At 38.2% G+C, this 21,789-nt stretch overlaps 1 protein-coding gene across 2 annotated transcripts in view; it reads left to right on the forward strand.

Annotated features, from left to right (window-relative positions):
• Positions 1-21,789, forward strand: part of SLC25A12 (solute carrier family 25 member 12) — a 102,942-nt gene that overhangs the window by 57,339 nt on the left and 23,814 nt on the right. For both annotated transcript variants that reach the window (XM_052658947.1, XM_052658946.1), the window contains exons 6-11: positions 578-724; positions 2,862-3,000; positions 3,672-3,765; positions 5,324-5,408; positions 18,767-18,848; positions 20,154-20,312. In XM_052658947.1, coding sequence (XP_052514907.1) covers positions 578-724; positions 2,862-3,000; positions 3,672-3,765; positions 5,324-5,408; positions 18,767-18,848; positions 20,154-20,312 — 706 coding nt within the window. The remainder of the gene's footprint in view (positions 1-577; positions 725-2,861; positions 3,001-3,671; positions 3,766-5,323; positions 5,409-18,766; positions 18,849-20,153; positions 20,313-21,789) is intronic.

Genomic DNA, 21,789 nt, shown 5'->3' on the forward strand with positions numbered 1-21,789 from the left:
CAGTAGCTGAAAAGTTCTGCGATCTTCTGGATTGTTTTACAGTTTGTGGGTATCACTCAAGGCCACATAGAGTGATAGATGAACAGTGTTTATGCAGTTTGTTATTCATAACTTTCATATTAGAATTTGAGCTGTGGTTGGTTGAATCTAAGGGCATGAAACCCTCGGATAGGGAGAGCCACCTGTAATCTAAGAAGTGCTCTGGGATGACAAGAACTTCTTCAAGCAGGAGAGTTACTACATATTTTAAAATCAGAAACTTAAAGCACTGAAAAAATACTCTGTTTTCAGTAATGGAAACTTTTCAAGTAAACAAAGGTTTTTTTTTTCTCCCTCCCTTTTTATTGACATTCTGTGACTTACTTTTCTTTCTGAGAAATAACATGTAGTAAATATATTTTCAGGAAAATGTGCTTTTTGAAAAGACATGAAGAGTTTTGCTGTACATTCAGAGATGTGTATCATTCATTTTTAAAGTAAATGTGTGTAGAGGAAGGATGTCTCTGCTTTTCTAAAACACAGATTCTGGGGTATGCTTCCGTCAGCCTGAGGCCCTGTTTCTGACTTCTTCCTCCAGGAACTACAGTTGGAACATGCAAGGCAAGCCTTTGCTCTCAAAGACAAAAGCAAAAGTGGCCTGATTTCTGGTCTGGATTTCAGTGACATCATGGTTACCATCCGGTCTCACATGCTTACTCCCTTCGTGGAGGAGAACTTAGTCTCAGTAAGTAAAAAGCAGTGCCTTCAACTTCCTGTTCCCTCAGACCTTTGAAACCATCGTCCTGGATTGCATCCCTCTGCATGTCTGCCTCTCCTGTGTTGTCACTTTACTCTTAGTTGGTAGGAGGTCATCAGATGTGTGTAAGGGAGGGGTGTGTGTGTGTTGGTCGGGGGCGGGGATAGTGAATAGTTTTCCCCCAGATCAGCACCACAGTCTTGCTCTCATATATTTCCAAATTGTTTATTTCCATTTACAGAGTCCACCTAAAGAAAACAGGGGAGTATGTAGACAAGGGTGTGCAGTTCCTTTTTCCCAAGGGCAGTACTTCTCCCAGACACTACTGCCTTCACCTTTGGCCTCTTTCCATCCCACCAGGCTCCCAAAGCCTTGCTATAAGGATGGCTCCTTCCTTTGTTGCCTGCAGGGTGCTGTTTGCTAGAGGGATCATCACTGGCCTCTACACTGTTTTAGTAGCCATGGCTGTGGCAGAAGGTATGGAGGAAGTATGTTGGCGTCAGCCCCTGTGGCTCACTCCTCTCTCTGCCCCTTCACCTGTGCATTCAGTCTGCATGGACCAGACAGTTTTTTGTTCTTGAAACTGCTAAACTCTGTAAAGTAAGCATCTGGGCCAACAGCAGACTGATGTCATCCACTTCCTTATGAAGAATGGTGAAACTGTCCTCACTTACCGCTTTTCTTGTTCCTGTATTGTACTTAGGTGTAAGTTTTTGATTGCTGCTTGTTTTAAATGGAGGGAAGCCAATGAGTGCGTGTGTTGTCTCAGCTGAAGATCATTATCCCTGATTTAGACCAGGGTAGAAAGATCAACTTCTGTTCTTTTTCTTCAGTGAATTTGAACATGGAGCATGTCACTTTCTCCTATACATTTCGCCTCCTTGACACCCATCTCCCACTCCCCTACCCTCACCTCATACCCTAGCCAAAAAAATGAAAGAAGGAAGAAAAGAAAGTAAGGGAGAGAGGGAGGAGAGAAGAAAAGAAAATCCTAGAGAGAAGGACTCAGTACCTTGGGGTGAGGGAACCTGTTTAATCTTTTCCAGCTGGGTAGATAGAGCTGTTATAGCCTCAGTTTACCACATGCCATCTCAATTTCTGGAGGAATGTGTTAAATAATTTGGATCTGGCTTTTTGGGTCACTGGTATCCGAATTTAGGCTAATACAGATATCACATATATTTGGGTTAAGGCTTGTGTGTGAGAGATGGGGGTGGGAACATATGCCCATCATTACCTATATTGTCCTTAATATAGATCTTTATGATTAAGATTGTCACACTGTCATTTCCATAAGTATTTGAGTTTTTAATAGAGAATGTTTTTAATCATCTGGATTCCTCTGACTCTTGGCTTAGAAGTTAAATGTTTGCAAGCTACGAAAAGTATTCTCTTTTGAGTTTATGTCCAACTGTTGGGTAGAGGGAGAAGTTACCTCCTACCCTGCAGAGTAGGGTAGCCTGTATTGTCCCCCTTCTTCCCCAGGCATGAGAGAGCCTCTTTAGCACTATTCCACTAAAGACATATTTATAGCAAGTAAATCCTCCCTAGATTTTCTCTACATCTTTTTGGAGTGTTTTTTGGTAGTTTTACATTTTTTCACAGAGATTCAGAGCTCAGCACAGACCATTCTATATGTTAATTATAACAAGGAGCTTAAAAAAGAAAAGATTAGTAAAGCTGATAAAGTGAAATAGTCTTAAAATTTAAAGTTACCACTGGTTTTTGTATATGGGTGTAGAAAAAAAAGCAAGTTTAAAAAATGTTTCTTATATTGTATGTTGAGGTTTGGATTATCCAGAAATAGCAGGAGTTTCATAGTTGAAGGTCTTGAAAATCCTGTTTAAATAATCATTGGTTTTGATCTGTGATAATTATATTTGTTGTTTTTGACCTTATAGGTAGATGAACCATGAAGTCCAACTTCCAGATGTTGCTTTCTTCCTTAACACCTAAATTACGTAGACTTTCCTGAGGGCTTGAAATGCACTGACAGTGTTTCAGCATGATCCCTTCCTTGTGTTTATGGACTGGTTGTTTATCATTTTAGTAATGAAGACTCCTTTGTGTCCCTAAATGTGCTTTTGTTTTTGTTTGTTTAACTTTCTGTGTTGTCATTTCCTAGGCAGCCGGAGGAAGTATCTCACACCAGGTTAGCTTCTCATACTTCAATGCATTTAACTCCTTACTGAATAACATGGAGCTTGTTCGTAAGATATATAGCACTCTAGCTGGCACAAGGAAAGATGTTGAAGTCACAAAGGGTAAGATTTTTAAAATACATATTGATTCGAATCTCAGCATTTTCACTTTTCTTTATCTAGGGTGAGAGGTTGATCTAGGTTTACTACTGTGAAGCCACATCTAGAAAGTATGTTACCATGTGTGTCTGTTTCACTTGGACCATCATGGTCTCCAAAAATCCAGTTGGATTTAATGGGATGCTGAGGTTAGGAGTGGAAAAGTGGCTTTGACAGTTTTAAAAAGAACCGTGGCCCAGTCTGTCAAACAGGTCAGTGGCAACGGCTTCTTTGTATGAGGAAGGAGTGGCCACAGAAAGATGGGCAGGGCTACTCCTTTTGCTGAATTGAGGTGGGATGTTTTAAGTGACTAGAGGAGAGCCAGTTCTTTTATATTTTAGCTCTGGAGACCAAAGCAAATAAACAAGATGAGGTTAGAGGAACCTAAAGAGATTGTTTTACCTCTGAAATTATTTTTCCTGCTTTTACTGTTTCATCATCTTAACATTTTATCTTTTGCCAGTTTTCATATTTTTGTAGTTATTTCTATGTAGCTGAACTTAGATATTGAAATTCAGTTTTAAACTTTTAAAATAATACTAAAATGCTTTTAGCTTTCAGATAATAGTTAAGGTAGAAGCTTGTTACGTGTTAAGAGTCTTTGAAGATTTTAAAGTATTTTCTTTTTCTTCCAGAGGAATTTGCCCAGAGTGCCATACGCTATGGACAAGTCACCCCACTAGAAATTGACATCCTGTACCAGCTTTCAGACTTATATAATGCTACAGGGTAACTATTCCAGTAATTCCTCATGATACTTACTTTAATGTGAAGCAGTGGTGTTCTTTTAGTTCATTTATACAATAATTTTCTCAGTATATAAATTTCAAGAAAAAGACACAAGTAGATACGAGAAACAGGGGAGGAGGATGAGACAGGTGAAGTAGGGCGAAATGGAGGAAGGGAAGGGAAAGCAAGAAGGGGAGGGGAAGAGAAAGGAAGGGAGGAAATGGAGAGAGAGAGGCAAAGAAGGGAGGAAGGGTTGTTGAAGAGTGTGAGAGAGGGAAAAGGGGAAGGAGGAATGATAGAGGAGGGAAGAGGGAAATGAGAAGTAAGTGAGGGACAGAAAAATTGATTTAATCTGGACTCTGTAGAGGTGGTTAGAAATTTTTAGAGATTTGTGGATATTTGCCTAAATTTATAAAATAAATTTAAGTACATGTTCAGGAATCTTATAACCTTTTTTTGATTCATTGTGAGTGGGCATTTTCCTAAGCAGTATATACCATTTTGTGTTGGAGGGTATCATTTTCTTGAAATATGCCTGTGACATTATTATCATGCTTATTATCATAATTAAGCTTAGATGTTTTATGTCTCTTTTATAGATTGAAAAAACCCAGAGCACAGAGAGAGTATTTAATTTGTAAAGTCTTACACAAATCCAGATGAAAAAGCTTTGTCTGTGGGCATGCAGTAGGCCCTTGGGATAGGGGACTCATGATCTACTAAGTGATCAGATTTTAACAGTTATGTAACTGTAGGCATATCTGAAAAATAGGTTTTAACCCTAGAACTGAAGACTAGTAGAATTTGAGTGTACATAGATAATTTATTGCCTTCATGTTACATAATAAATTGTCAAGCTGGAGTTGATACTGGATAAACCAGCCAGTCTTTGATGATTGACATGAAATATCAGGCCATACCTCACCCATCTAGAATTTACATTTGTAGTAAAGGTATTGAACATCTTTTGTGATAATAAAAGCTTGCAAAAAGTGCTTCTCAAAACTGGATCTGAAGTGACCTACTACCTGGATCATGGAATACACTTATTTTAAAACAGTAGTTCATTCACTCGGTTCAAAACTCAAAGAGTTTTAAAGAGCCCGCTGTAAAAACATCTCGCATCCACCCCTTCTCCCTTGTACCTTTAAAGGCAACCAGTATCTATCACTTTTGTGTTTATCCTTCTCAAGATACTTTGCACTTAAACATTAAAGATGTATACTAAAGAAATATATTCAATGTGTATGAACTGAACAGTCAGTGTTTATACTTTGCTTCTGAGAAGAATTATTTCTTTAGTTTTTGTAATCGATCTTTAAAGTCATTAAATTTATGTACTGTCTATTATTTCTTTAGAGTCTTTTGCTTTTTGTGTGGCAAGCAAGGTCTGAAGTTTTTTTTTCCCTCTTACTAAAATTATCTGTGTGAATAGGGAAATACTACTTTTAAACCATAGTTCTTATTTACCCTTTCCTTTCTGAAGAAAGGTGATCTTAGTATGAGGTGTCTGTCAATGTCTAACAGTTTTCTTTCTTTCCCATATTTTTGCCTGAAGGCGCTTGACTTTGGCAGATATTGAGAGAATAGCCCCACTGGCTGAAGGAGCCTTACCTTACAACCTGGCAGAACTTCAGAGACAGGTAGGAGGCATATCATAAACAGAATCATCTTCAAAAATGCTCAAGTAGTATGGAAATGACAGCCTGAACCTTCTGAATCTATGGAAATGAAAACATGATTTACAGAAAGATTTTACTTAGCACAAAGATTACCTTTATAAAACTGTTAGCCCCACCCTTATAGAGTATTCTTATGGGGCAGCTGGATTTATGTTTGTTTGTTTTTCTTTTAGCTTTTTTAAGATAAGGAAAATAAGAGTATAGACATATATGGGCTTGGCCTCCCTCACTCAGAGTAGCAGTCTTTTCCTTTCATTTGTCTAGTGACATTTAAAGATTAGTGTGAAGTTCACTTTGTATTATCAAACTGGTATTTACAGGGTTTTTAAAATACAAGACATTCCTCTACTGAAACGAATCTTTGACTGAGAATCTTTCACTGTAGTGTCTTATAGATTATAACAGTAACACAGGAAAACTATGTAAATAATGAACCAGAAAGAAAACCTTGATGATTATTACATTTTTTATAATATTTGTTTTTTGTTTATATTAAGAATGGTAAAAACAGTAACTTCTGAATCCTATAAAGTTAATGCAGCCTTATTTCTGGTTTCAAAAATACTCTCTTGGTAGGAAAATAAACTCCATGATATTACTTTGAAGAGTGGAATTGAACAGATTTTTAAAAAATCTTGTTTTAAACTGAAACCCTATTTCTGAGGTATCTGGAAGAAGCCTCCGTTGCAGTGGTGGTCACATGGTTTTGGGGGTGGGAATGAAGGTTATAGGAGGGCTAGTCCTTGTCTAACAGACATGAGACCTGTGTCCCATACGATTCTTTAGAAGACTGTGATACACTATGAGGCTAGGAGACGTGGGGAAGGTCAGGGGAGATGGGGGCAGGTTGGGGGGAAGAAGACAGGAGACGAGAGAGGTGGGGAGAGAGAGAGAGAGAGAGAGAGAGAGAGAAGCTACATTGGCATACCATGGAAAGGCCCCTGTCTGTTTTGCTGCTACCACATTGATGAGTAGCCAGATGTGCTATCTGAGTGTGGTGCACTGTGGGAAGTTTCAGTAGCAAAACTTTCTTCTGTTTGAGCTCCATGGAATGATGATTCTGCCTCTGAAACAAATTAGAATTTTCAGTTTTACTCTGTGTAATAATCAAGAACTTCATAGGTATTATAAGATCTTATTTAAAGGTTGCTAAGAAATTTACAAAATAGGATTTCAGTTAAAAGTTTTTATAATAGTGCTATAGTCAGGTAAGTAAATTGAAAATGGAAACTAATTGCTTTTATATCTACATTTTATGTTAATACTTTGTTTGCTTGGGGTGTAGTAAAGCTTCCTGTAAATTAAAATATATCAGTAACCCACTGAGATTTAGCCTCTTTAGTAGTAAAAAGCTCTTATTTGCTGCCTTCAAAGTTTATTTTTGTTATAAGTTCTCAGATCCTTAAAAAAAATAGGTGGATTTATTCCAATTCATTGATTTATAGTAAAATTTAATAAAATTATTTAACATTTGGAGATGTGTTAAAATATTTAAAGAGCTCTTACTGAGTATAATTTTATATTTTATAGTATACATTTTATAAACAAGCATTTTCTTCTTGAAGTTCGAAAAATTTCATTGCAAAAGGAGGTTTTTCTTTTTTAGTGTTACATGTCTATGAGTAAAGCTTTCCTTGTGGGTGTCCTTAATAATTGTTATCTGGGGAATATCTCATTTAGCTTATTAAAAACAATGTAATGAATTAAAAAACCCAACTCATTTCCTCCTTTTTCAACCTTTCTGGTGCTCTTCTTATTTTACTGGCCTTCTCGCCCCTAGCTATTTTGCTGGAGGCCGTCAATGAAGGTTGGCTTTTGTAATCTTTGGCGCCCTAAGTCTGCATCGCTCATAGTTCTGATTCCTTAGGAAGGTGTTGTAATTCTGCCACTGTTGGAAATTTTCTTGAAGACAGATTCGAAGATTTGCCTGCCTTCAGTGGCAGCACTGATGCTCAAAGCTTTTGTCAGTTACTTAGAAAATGGGCAGTGATAGAAACCACCATTATCTCTTGCTCTCTTCCTTTTCCCTAACTGGTAGAATGGCATGGGGACCTGCAGTCTCCAGAGAACAGGTAGACATCCTGGGTGTACGTATATTGGTCCCAAAGGAGGAAGCTCAGACAGAGCCCGTATTGTTTATTTTTCCTTTCACATATCACTTAGATAGGGTAGTCTTATTGCTGAGGAGTTGGGCTTCCCAGGTGGCACAGGTGAGGAATCCACCTGCCAATGCAGGAGACGTTAAGAGATGCGAGTTTGGTCCTTGGGTCGGAAAGATCCCCTGGAGGAAGAAATGGTACCCCACTCCAGTGTTCTCGCCTGGAAAAGTCCATGGACAAAGGAACTAGAAGGCTACAGTCCATGGGCTTGCACAGAGTTGGACATAACTGAACGAATGAACACAAACACACATTGCTGAGAGTTTGGAATAAAGAAATAAAAATGAAGATTTAAACTCTGTTTTTTTCCTGTAAATCATTATAAAAACAACACATGGAAAAAATAAAACTCAAAAGTCATGAATAATTTTTAGAATTTCATGGAAACAGATAACGAATATTATTTTAAGAGGGATTTACAGCCATTGCAAAATCTGACCTTTACTGTCTTTGGGATCTGGTATAAGTTTCTATGGACCTCTGTTTCTCCTTTAGTAAAATGAGTACCTGCAGATCTTTCTAAGCATCCTTCAAGTTCCTGCATCCTGTAAAAATTATGTGAAGCAATGGGTTTTTTTCTTTTTCAAAAAATTTAATATATCTCCATTTTCCTTGTAACATTAAAAGCTTTATAAGGAATATAGGCTAAGACCTAAGTAGAATAATATAACAATATGCCTGAGTTCTTACAGCAGAAAAGTAGTAAACTTTCTGCAGTTTTCAGTCTAGAAAAAGCTTTTCTTAGTTAAATTATTTTAAACTTATTAATATGAGGCATTCTAAGGTAGCCACATAGACTGTAATTTTAGTGACTTGTTTTTAAAACTTCTCTAGACCACAGAATCACAGAAGTGCTAACAATAACTATGTCCATGTTACTTCCAGAAGACACTTTTGATTCTCTTGTAATTTTTCCTATGTTATCAAACTAGGAGTACATAATTATTTACATTTTGTATGTAGAGTATTCCCCTATAGGAATTTTCTTGAAACCTAGACAAAAAATAGGAAGAATGGCATGTTGTGTTATCACAACCTGTGAAAGTTATGAAAACACATGCGCGTGATGGAGGATCTCCGAGCTCAGAAATAAAAGTTATGAGAGAGGCAGAGTTTAAGAACTTGGGCGCTGATTAGGTAACATCTTTCCTGTCTCAGTTTCATCATTTATTAAGTAGAGAGCATAGTATCCATCTCACAGGATTGTGAGAATTACATGAGATCATGCACTTACACCTACTAAGTGTGCAATACATGTTAACTGTTATTATCGTTGTGGTGGTAGTTGTTAAATATGAGAAGGCTACCTGAGCAAACTCCAAGTTGAACTTAAATGTAGATATGACACAACTCCTTCATTCACCTTCGTCTACTTTCCTTAGAAGAATGGCAAGTGAGGAAGAATTATATCTTGTGTCTTCTCCTTTATTGCCTGAAATGTTTCACTTTTTAAATTTTTGTGCTGGCTGAAATTCTATATTGTATTTTTTTAAAAACTGTGATTGATGGATATCCTACCTGAAAAAAATTCCCACCCCACACCATACCCCAAAATCTATTCCACCTGCGCTAGTAAAGTAATGCTCAAAATTCTCCAAGCCAGGCTTCAGCAATACGTGAACTGTGAACTTACTGATGTTCAAGCTGGTTTTAGAAAAGGCAGAGGAACCAGAGATCGAATTGCCAACATCCGCTGGGTCATGGAAAAAGCAAGAGAGTTCCAGAAAACATCTATTTCTGCTTGATTGACTATGCCAAAGCCTTTGACTGTGTGGATCACAATAAACTGTGGAAAATTCTGAAAGAGATGGGCATACCAGACCACCTAACTTGCCTCTTGAGAAATCTGTATGCAGGCTAGGAAGCAACAGTTAGACCTGGACATGGAACAACAGACTGGTTCCAAATAGGAAAAGGAGTACGTCAAGGCTGTATATTGTCACCCTGCTTATTTAACTTCTATGCAGAGTACATCATGAGAAACGCTGGGCCGGAAGAAACACAAGCTGGAGTCAGGATTGCCGGGAGAAATATCAATAACCTCAGATATGCAGATGACACCACCCTTACGGCAGAAAGTGAAGAGGAACTAAAAAGCCTCTTGATGAAAGTGAAAGAGGAGAGTGAAAAAGTTGGCTTAAAGCTCAACATTCAGAAAACGAAGATCATGGCATCCGGTCCCATCACTCCATGGGAAATAGATGGAGAAACAGTGGAAACAGTGTCAGACTTCATTTTTGGGGGCTCCAAAATCACTGCAGATGGTGACTGCAGCCATGAAATTAAAAGACGCTTACTCCTTGGAAGAAAAGTTATGACCAACCTAGATAGTATAGTCAAAAGCAGAGACATTACTTTGCCAACTAAGGTCCATCTAGTCAAGCCTATGGTTTTTCCTGTGGTCATGTATGGATGTGAGAGTTGGACTGTGAAGAAGGCTGAGTGCCAAAGAATTGATGCTTTTGAACTGTGGTGTTGGAGAAGACTCTTGAGAGTCCCTTGGACTGCAAGGAGATCCAACTGGTCCATTCTGAAGGAGATCAGTCCTGGGTGTTCATTGGAAGGACTGATGCTAAAGCTGAAACTCCAGTACTTTGGCCACCTCATATGAAGAGCTGACTCATTGAAAAAGACTCTGATGCTGGGGAGGGATTGGGGGCAGGAGAAGGGGACGACCGAGGATGAGATGGCTGGATGGCATCACTGACTTGATGAACGCGAGTCTGAGTGAACTTCGGGAGTTGGTGATGGACAGGGAGGCTTGGAGTGCTGCGATTCATGGGGTCGCAGAGTCGGACACGACTGAGCAACTGATCTGAACTGAACTGGGGTATTCTAAACTTGGAAGATAAAAGCTTAGAGAGGATAACATAGGAGATTATATTCATAATCAAAAGATAAACAGATTTTTACAAATAGGGCATAAAATACTTGTCATAAAAAAGTTGAACTTCATTAAATTTAAGAACCTTTGTTCATTAAAACATATCACCGAAATGGTGAGAAGACAGGCTACACAGAAGAGAAAGAAGATATCCAAATGGGGGAAGGAAGGAGGGAGAGAAGAAAGAAAGGAAAGAAGATTCCATATCGTTAGTAAACAGAAAAAAATACATATTAAAACTACAATTAGATGCCATTTTATACTATCCAGATTGGCCAGAATTACATCTGACAATGGCAAGTGTTGTTTAGGAGGTGGAGGAATAGAGATAACCAATGAGAAAAATGGAAATGTTCATTTGATTAAAATGAATTAAAGAAGGTGGGTTGCAGAGAGACAAGAATGTGACATTTTGGACCATGAAGTGCTTTGGAGATTAAAGACCAATTCTAGTCCAATATGAGAATAGGTAGACAATTTCTTTATTTTTTCTTTACTGTTTATCACATAATTACTTTTTCAAATAAATGGGGTGAATTTTATCTATGATGGACCTGCTTGGGAATATACATACTTTTTAAAAGTTTTGTTTCTATGGGAAATTATATTTAAGCTGCAGCCCACTTGCACAAGAAACTTTTGAAATATAAGATGGGGTTCTGTCAGAACATTATTAGAATGATTTTTCACTCTGTTTCATGTATAGCATTTCTTAGACATAGGAGTTTGTCTGTGTATTTTTCATTCTAACAGACCTTTAAAACTTTGGATAGCTGCTGAGTAAAGTAAATAGAAGCATTATAATCCAGTTACTGATTCTTTTTTTTTGAATTTTTAACACCTGTCATCTGTGATAATTTTACCATAAATTGAAGTCTGTTCTCAGAAAAGAAGAGATTGACTTTCTATACTAGATTTGTCTATTTATTAACCATTTACCTCATTTAAAGTGTTAGAATTAAAGACTTATTACAGTTTTTAACACAATTTAACCTCACTTCTTAGTCAGAAAGAAGTATATATTGTTTAGCATTTGGGAGAAATATATATGCAAATATGGGCTTCCCTGCTGGCTCAGTGGTGAAAAATCTGCCTACAATGCAAGAGACGTGGGTTGGAGACAGCGGTTCGATCCCTGAGTGGGAAAGATCCCTGAGAGAAGGAAATGGCAACCCATTCTAGTATTCTTGCCTGGGAAATCCCATGGACAGAGGAGTCTGGCAGGTTACAGTCCATGGGATTGCAAGAGTCGGACATGACTTAGTGATTATACCACCACATGTATATATGTGTGTGTGCGTATGTATGTATATATATAATTGTTTTTCCTTCCATCTCATAGAGTGTCACATCTTGGGATTATAATCTTGTTTTTGAGCTCAAATTCAGGTGTGTTAAATTTGTAGATGTGATTTGCAGACAAAAGAATTTTGTTTAATTTTCCCTAACCTTTTAGAGGGCTTCCCAGGTTGCCCTAGTGGTAAAGAACCCTCCTGCCAGTGCAAAGACATAAGAAATGTGGGTTTGATCCCTGGGTTGGAAAGATCCCCTGGAGGAGGGCATGGCAACCCATGCCAGTATCCTTGCCTGGAGAATCCCATGGACAGAGGCGCCTGGCAGGCATAATATAGTCCATGGGATCGCAAAGAGAAAGGACTGAAGTGGTTTAGCACAGCACATTTTGCCGTTACAGTCATGCATTTTAGTTGGTATAAAGTCTAGTCTTCCCCTCCTGCCCCAACCCATGCTCGGTATAAAAAACCTCAGCCTTTCCTTCTTCTTTTTTTTTTCTGTTCATCAACAGTGGAAGAGGCACTTCTTTTTATTGGGTTGGCATACTACATGAAGTAGCTTGGTTTGGGCAGGGTGCTTGACTTGTTAACTGACATGATCTTGCCTTATCTAATTCTCATTTATAGGATGAGTTATGGTTAACAACAAAGTAAAAGAACTTTCTCTTCTGCAAATGAGATCTTGAACCATTTCCTCATTTCCTTTCATCCACATAGCTTAGAGAGCGGGTTAAAAATCGTTTAAGGTTCTCAGCTCTTATTGTGCTTTGAAAAACACTTAATTAATCTTGTTAAATATCACCTTCATGATCATAATCATAACCTTAAGGAAAAGAGTGCCTCTTTCCTTTGGCCCATTTGTTCACGGTGGGTGATCTTCATAGTGCTGAGATTTTCTTTCAGCCTAAATGCTAAAAAATTCAGTATACAGTCATTAATAGAGATGACAGCTACAGTAGCATTGTACTTATGAATATTCATGAAGTGAAATCCATAGTATTAATTACATTAATTTACATACCTGAATATAAGTGAACCATAAGTGATAGCTAAGCCTAAAAAAAAGAAACAAAAAAACCCTTAGTAGCCGTATATTGTATGCTTTTAAAAAATAAATGCTATTTAATAAGGGTGGAGATGACATTTCTTTCAAAAGGCATTTGGGTATTTAGAGTTAAAGATGTTCTTAGTTAAGGATTAAATCACAGTATAATCCTACAGTGTTCATAGGATTTTGTAGGGCTTAAAAACGTTCTTTAAAGGACGAGCATATAAAGAAAATATATGATTGAACACAGGAGAAACCTTTTATATGAATAAGGGAATTAGTGGTTACTTGATTCTTTCTTTAATTGAGGTATAGTTGACTTACAATATTACATTAATTTCAGGTATGTAACAGTGGTTCAGTATTTTTATAGATTATACTCCATTTAAAGTTATTACAAAATAATGACTGTATTCCCCTGTATGATATATCCTTTTTGCTTCTTTATTTTATACATAGTAGTTTGTCTCTTAATCACATACTCCCCCTTTAGTTTTAGTTTTTAAAAAAATTTTATTGTATAGTTAATTTATAATGTTGGGTTTAATTTCTACTGTACAGCAAAGTGACTCAGTTATACACATGTACATTCACTGTTTTTCATAGGCTTTTCTGTTATGCTTCAAGATACTGAATATAATTCCCTCTGCTATACTGTAAGACCTTGTTTATCCATCCTATATGTAATGGTTTTCATCTGCTAATCCGAAACTCCCAATCCTTCCCTCCCCCGCCCACCTGGCAACCACAGTTCTGTTCTCTATATCTGTGTGTCTGTTTCATAGATAGTTCCTTTTTGTCATATTTTAGGTTCCGCTTATCGGGATACCATTTGGCCCACACCCCTATCTTGTCCCTCCCCAATACTTAATTCTTATTTGGGGTCATAGCTGTTTTAGTCAGTGAGTTTTAAATTCAACATAAATCACTGCAGATGGTGACTGCAGCCATGAAATTAAAAGACGCTTACTTCTTGGAAGAAAAGTTATAACCAACCTAGACAGCATATTCAAAAGCAGAGACATTACTTTGCCAACAAAGGTCCGTCTAGTCAAGGCTATGGTTTTTCCTGTGGTCATGTATGAATGTGAGAGTTGGACTGTGAAGAAGGCTGAGTGCCAAAGAAGTGATGCTTTTGAACTGTGGTGTTGGAGAAGACTCCTGAGAGTCCCTTGGACTGCAAGGAGATCCAACCAGTCCATTCTGAAGGAGATTAGCCCTGGGATTTCTTTGGAAGGACTGATGCTAAATCTGAAACTCCAGTACTTTGGCCACCTCATGCAAAGAGTTGACTCATTGGAAAAGACCCTGATGCTGGGAGGGATTGGGGGCAGGAGGAGAAGGGGACGACCGAGGATGAGATGGCTGGATGGCATCACGGACTCGATGGACGTGAGTCTGAGTGAACTCCGGGAGTTGGTGATGGACCGGGAGGCCTGGCGTGCTGCGATTCATGGGGTCGCAAAGAGTTGGACACAACTGAGCGACTGAACTGAACTAACTGATTCTTTTGAAAGGAGTCATGATTGGAAATAATTCATATTCTGAGAATGAGATTTATTTTCACCCAGTTTTGTGATTGAGAAACTCCAATTTCAGAGAAGTCTCCTGTGTGCATGATTAGAGATTAAAAGCGTATGTGTTATAGAGGTAGTGTAACAGCTATAGTGGTTATGAAAGGTTTTAAAATCTAAGCCAAAATGCCATAACTTCAATTTCTTTAAAATATTTGATGTTGAAAATCACTTTTACCTCAAAGTTACAGATTATGTTTGTTTTCAAATGAATTGTCCTTGAAACAGCATATCAGAATTAACTGGTTAGCCTCATTGTATTCAATCAATATTTAAAAAACTGACTGAAGTATTTTCAGTTAATATAATACTTAAAAGTGACACCAAGAAGGATTTTGCATTAATAAATGCAAAATAAAATTTAAATTATTTTGTTTCAGTTCAGTTGCTCAGTCATGTCTGACTCTTTGTGACCCCATGAACCACAGCACGCCAGCCTCCCTGTCCATCACCAACTCCTGGAGCCTACCCAAACCCATGTGCATTAAGTCGGTGATACCATCCAACCGTCTCATCCTCTGTCGTCCTCTTCTCCTCCTGCCCTCAATCTTTCTTAGCATCAGGGTCTTTTCAAATGAGTCAGCTCTTCGCATCAGGAGGCCAAAGTATTGGAGTTTCAGCTTCAACATCAGTCCTTCCAATGAACACCCAGAAATGATCTCCCTTAGGATGAACTGGTTGGATCTCTTTGCAGTCCAAGGGACTCTCAAAGAGTCTTCTCCAACACCACACTTCAAAAGCATCAATTCTTTGGTGCTCGACTTTCTTTATAGTCCAGCTCTCACATCCATACATGACCACTGGAAAAACCATAGCCTTGACTAGATGGACCTTTGTTGGCAAAGTAATGTCTCTGCTTTTTAATATGCTGTCTAGGTTGGTCATAACTTTCCTTCCAAGGAGTAAGTGTCTTTTAATTTCATGGCTGCAGTCACCATCTGCAGTGATTTTGGAGCCCCCCAAAATAAAGTCTGACACTGTTTCCAGTGTTTCCCCATATATTTGCCATGAAGTGATGGGGCCAGATGCCATGATCTTAGTTTTCTGAATGTTGAACTTTAAGCCAACTTTTTCACTCTCATTCTTGTATAATTTCATCTCATTCTTGTATAATTTCTATTTTTGTATGTTTAGAATATATATTGTATGTAATTTAATAATGTATTATTTAGATTTTTATGCATATAATCAATACAGTGAAATGTACATATAACTTATAAATGAAATCATACAGTACCTGGCAGGAGTGTTCAGTCAGAAACAGCTGTTGAAGTCTGTTGACTTAAAGAATGATGGAGAAGACAGTGGGGTGACACAGGCCACCGCTCTGCTCGCTCCCCATTTCACAGTAAGACCTTTGGCAGGTCACCTGTCCTGTCCACAGTGTGGCCATCTGACCTGTGTGTGTACAGTGGACTGACTGACAAATTAGCACAGGGTGGTCTCAACTGTGGGTAGAAATTGCTGAGAGCAAGCACCCTTCTGATGGTCTCACCGGGGAATTTATTTCCAGAAGATTGAAAAACACTGGACCCCCCAGAAACTACCACAACATTGTAAAGCAATTTTATTCCCATAAAAAAACAAGAAAGAAAGAAAAACATTGGACCCCTTGAGGGCTGCATTTGGTCTCCAATCCTGAGTGCTTGGTAAAGTGCTTTCATCTTTTGGAGGACAGCAAATCTCCAAATAAAATCAGTAGCATTATTATAGTAATAAATGGAACAAAAAGTAATTATGTTTTTTGATGGCATGTATTTTTTTACTGTTCTCTGAATGAATAAAAATTAGACTATACACAAGGTTTTGTTAAAATGTTCTCTTTCCCTTTTTAAATTTCTAATAAAATATCAGTATTAAATGATTAATTGCTCACTTTTATTGCAGCATATAAATCAAACATAATGGATGGCTATATAGTTGCTTGGGCTAACTTACTAGGAAAAAATGTATCCCCTACAAAATCATAATTATGTCCTATGTGCAATTTTTCATCTTTTTATTCTATTTAAGATTCATTTATTGATTTATTTTTGGCTGTGCTGGGGCTTTCTCCAGTTGTAGAGAGCGGGGAGCTTTTTGTTGGGCTTTCTCTAGTTGCAGAGCACAGAATCTAGGCATGTGTGAGGGCTCAGTAGTTGTGGCTCAAGAACTTAGCTGCCCTGTGGCATGTGGGATCCTCCCCATCGGTATCGAACCATGTCCCCTGCATTAGCAGGCAGATTCTTAACCCCTAGAGCACCAGAAAAGCCCTCACCTTTTAAATAATGGTTTCTTCTATATATTAAATTCCATTTTGGATGTAATGGATGTATGCTGCTGCTGCTGCGAAGTCGCTTCAGTCGTGTCCGACTCTGTGCGACCCCATAGACGGCAGCCTACCAGGCTCCACCCCTGGGATTCTCCAGGCGAGAACACTGGAGTGGGTAATGGATGTATACTTTCAGCTAATTATATGGGTTTCCATGGAGGCTCAGATGGTAAAGAATCGACCTGCAATGCGGGAGACCTGAGTTCGATTCCTGGATTGGGAAGAGCCCCTGGAGGAGGCCATGGCAACCCACTCCAGTATTCTTGTCTGGAGAATCCCCATGGACAGAGAAGCCTGGTGAGCTACAGTCCATGGGGTCACAAAGAGTCAGACACGACTGAGCGACTAAGCACACAAGTTTGGTATACTGGGACAGTTGACATTTATACAATAGTGATTTTATTTGAAGTAATGATATTTGACTAATTGCCAGATTTTCCAAGGGCTTCATATTGACTTTTCATCAAACATTACTGATTTTCCTTCTTACTATAGAATTTATTGAACCATAACACTGTGACAAGCATAATGAGGTTTTAAAGATCTCTGCCTACAGAGATCACATTCAGGTAGTAAATATTAGTATTTAGATATCAGATGCTTTTGTTAAAAGAAATGTTTACTGTGGTGCACAATTTACAAAACAAGAACACAAAACCTTTCTATAGGCTGCTTCCCAAATTGTTAATAAATATCTGGTTTTGTCATTTTTAGCTTGCTTCATTGAACTTTGAAGAGATTGTACAAATGAAAGCAAATCAAAGTAGATTAGCTTACTTTTTTCTTTCCTTTAGATTTTAGGCATGGAGTCCCTTTCCATTAAATTATTCTAGTGAGAGTATCTAAACTTTTTTATTATGCTGGTGTTTTAAAAGCTCGTTCAAGTTGATATTTTTCAAGTTTTCTTATGATAAAACAGTATTTCATTCAGACTGTTATCATTTGTAGCTGCTCTTGTTCAGAATCAAAATATTAAAGAAGACTGACAATTACTATAGGCAAATTATTTCAGGTCGTTAATGCTGTGAGATACCAATGAAATACCATTCTGAATCATAATAGAATTTTCCCATTTGCTTTTTTCTCAAAACAGAGTTTTTATTAGAACTACAAATACGGCTAGGACAGTGGCTCTCAACCTAACTATACAGCAGGATGATTTGAAGCCTTTTGAAAATTTACAAGCCCCAGGCCTCAGGATATCTTTAAGGATATCTTTAAGTCTTTCAGGTGTCCTCTTTGCATAGGCAGAATTGAGGAATACATAGGTGTAGGAGAGCAGATGCTCAGTAGCATAGGTGAGAAGTACTATAATTATCTAGTGATAACCTCAGTGGTTAAGCTTCAGAGCCAGAAGTAAGCGGGCAAAGACTCTGAACTCTTGAAATATAGCAGCTATTAAAGTTTTTCATGTTAGCCCAAAAAGACATCTTTGACCTTGCTTATGTCTAATCCTGATAGTTCTAGTTACGTGATTTCTCCAGCCTTGATAGATGGGAGGGAAGCATCAAAATCAAACTAGGAGGCTATTGGTAAAAGAAGTTACAGCTGTCAAGCATGGGAAGCTAGCACAAACAGCTGCCTTGGATCCTGGTCGTATGAATGGTCGTATGATAGTCGTATGAATATGTTGACCTTCTGTCTAATGTTGACCTTCATCTAATCTACCAGAGATGGTAGATTATGATCGGTATTCTGTGATTGAGGAAACAAGATAGTTTTTGTACATTTTGGAAAGATTTTTCAATTTTAAGTTGATTAAAGGAAAGAAGGCATAAAGATTTTATACCTAAAATATTTATTTACCTGAAAGATTCACTTCTGTAGAATGATAGAGTGTTCCCCAATAGTAGCAGATAAATGAGGCATTAACAGGCTTGTGAAAATGAGGGGGGAAAGCTACTGTATCTATTTGGCCAGATACGGTTTTTAAATGTCGATAGTAGAAGTATCTATTTCAGAATCTTAAAGTAACATAGCAAAATTATAGCTTTTCTCATTTGCTGTATGCTTTTCCATTTTTTTAAAAAGTATTTTCTCCTCCCCCACAGCAATCTCATGGTTTAGGCAGGCCTATCTGGCTCCAGATTGCCGAGTCTGCTTACAGATTCACTCTGGGCTCAGTTGCTGGAGGTGAGTGACATGTCTGTGTGCTGTTTCAAGCTTGTGTTCATGTAATATTATCTCACTAGACTGGGACAGATCAGCAAAGGTGCAGTTCATTGTTCGCAAGGGTCACGAGTTCAGGGCTTTCTGAAGTGTTCTTTATTTTTACCTATGATCAGAGGACTTGTCATAGTACAGCCATGGCCCCTCTGGCTCCAGTCTGTCTTCAGGACAAAAACCTCTGGAATCACGTGAACATCTTGGATGCGTGCTGCATTCCGCTAGTTATTATGGTTAAAGCCAGTATGAAGAAATGGAGACTCAGACTGTTTTTTGGTGTCAGGAGTGAGGGAAGGTGGGAAATCAAGATTTGGGGTACAAATCCCAGATGCTTACGAAATAAAAGGACCTCTTAAAGTGATTCACATTTGCTTTTCTGCTTGTGTGTGGTGTCTTGCCTTTTTTTCCCCCTTTCATCTTTTGTTGGTTGAAGAATATCTAGACTTGTTAGTGATTTGCTAAAATGAACCTCCCTTCTCTGCTCTTGGGCAAAATTTAAGAGGCTTTTTTTTTTTTCTGGCTTACATCTCTCCAGAGAATATGTGTAAAACCTGAAGTTGCTTTGTTGAGAAGAACCTAGTAGATGTGATTAAAATACTTACACTTTTTCAAAACAAGCCTGAACTGATGAAACTATTATTTTTTCTTTTCAGTCTCAGTTTTAGAAGTTGCAAAGCATGTTTTGGTTTTCAACAGTTGAAAATTTTAATACTCTAATTCATGTTATAAATTTTTTAGTGCCTGAGATTTTCTGAAGCCTGGCCTTTTTTAAAAAAAACAAAACTGGGTTCTGTAAGTAGCGGGAGGGTCATGTTGAGATTTGGTTCCAATATTATAGCTGTAACTAAGGTCAATTTACCAAAGTGCTATAGTAAACTACATTGTAAATTTATAGCCACTTCTGTATACATATATAGTTATTTTAAGGGGTAACTGGTATAATATATGGACACTTATTGGAACATATAAAGAAATATGTTATATATAATATTTTAACGTTAAAGAAAATTGTGTGTTGACTATCTAATGTTGGTGACAACTTGAAAATTCGCTGCAGTTGTTCTCTGTAGCAGCTGTATTTATGGGTCCCAGTGGTTGCTAGCCTCTGATCCTTCAGCTGTGTATGAAAGAAAGAAAAACTACAGAAAGTCTCTTTTGTGAGAATAGATACTGTGTTCTGTTTCCTAATCCTCTGAGATGAGATTTGTTGTCCTTATTCTCCCTTTAATTGTGCTCTCTTTTAAGCCTAAAAATTGTTTGTTTCATTTGTAGCTGTGGGAGCCACCGCAGTATATCCTATAGACCTGGTGAAGACCCGCATGCAAAACCAGCGTGGCACCGGCTCTGTTGTGGGAGAGCTGATGTACAAAAACAGCTTTGACTGTTTTAAGAAAGTCTTGCGTTATGAGGGCTTCTTTGGACTCTACCGGGGTGAGTAAGGGAATCTCAGCTGCTGAAGTGAGTGAGTTTGTCTCACCACAGCAGACTTGGCCTCACTCATTATGAAAATCAGTGCGGAAAAAAAAAAGAAAAAAAAAGAAAATCAGTGTGTAGCCTGTTCAGTCAGACCAGGGCTGTTGTTCTTTTTATTGTCTCCTTGTTCGTTTCCCCTTTTTACATTCTTGCTGGTAACTAGCTGTATTACAAACAAGGTCTTTATTTCCTATTTCTGCCATCCAAAGCCTGCGTTTGTCCCAACAAATGCAGGGTTTGTAGTCACTGTGCTCTTACCAAGTGAAGCACAGGTCTGCAGGTGGAATACAAGGATGACAGGTAAGAAATAGAGAGCTGCTTTTCTCAGTGAATTATAAAGGAGAAATAACACCTCTTCTCTGTGAAAGAGAAGCCAAGCTGCCCCTTGGAGGTGAGTTTACTCTCTATTCACTTGTTTCAGCTGAAAGAAGTAGCGAATTTTTTTGTCTCTTCCAAGGAGACCATTCATAAGTCTTTGCCAGTGAGTCATCTGAAGTTTAAAAAAAACAGAAAAGGAAAGCTTTTTGCTCCACGTCTCATTCTTGCTCCCTTCCTCCTCTTAGCTTAGAGGCGCTGAGTGGAAGCAGACTGTCTTTTGCAGGGAATGTGATCACCAGCTGTAAGCTGAGCACAGTGCTGTCGGCGTCAGAGGCAGCAGCCCATGCAGGATTCTCCCCACCACCGTCGGCTTTGTAGGAACTTGTTCTCTTGGGAGAGGGAGACTTTCATGTACGTGTTTTCACTTTAGAATTCAGAGTTTCCTTTGGGAGGGAGATTAATTTTTTAATGCCTTTGGGCGCCACTTGGAATTCTTTGAAAAACTCTCTACATGCTCAGGTCCAGGGCATTTATGTAATTTACTGTACTTGTTTGTTTGCACACAGTCTCATTAATCCTGAGCTAATTCTGAGCCTGAACAAAGACTGGGCCTGAACAAAGCTTTATGCTCGTGGACAGGAGGAGAAACACCTCTGATTGGTAATAGGTGCAGATACTCAAGTGAAAATGTAGCTCTGATATACTTGAAGGAGAGGGTCACAAGGATGTTCGTTTTTGGCATTTTATTTAGAACAAGAGAAGAGAGTGGTTCTGGAATCAAATTAGGCTCCAATACCCTGCCCTTGAGAAGGAATGTGATGAATTTTCTTAAGATATTCAGAACTCTAGCCTGTCTTAAATTCTAGCCGTACAACAAAATTCTAGCTGTACAATGTGTGCAGAGGTGTACATGATCTAGAATGCAGATCTGTGGATGTCAGTCTTGTTTGAGACTTTATTAATCCCTGCATATCTGAATTCTGTTGATATGAAACCTGAGGGTTAAGTGGTGCTAAGTGGTTTTTTCCTTTGACATCTCCAATCTTTCTTTGTTGAATAAGACTCTTTCTCCCTGTTGGGTATACCTTAAAAGAGAAGGAACCTAGACGTACACACT

The sequence above is a fragment of the Budorcas taxicolor genome, chromosome 2, assembly GCF_023091745.1.
Source record: "Budorcas taxicolor isolate Tak-1 chromosome 2, Takin1.1, whole genome shotgun sequence".
In the NCBI taxonomy this organism is placed as follows: domain Eukaryota; kingdom Metazoa; phylum Chordata; class Mammalia; order Artiodactyla; family Bovidae; genus Budorcas; species Budorcas taxicolor.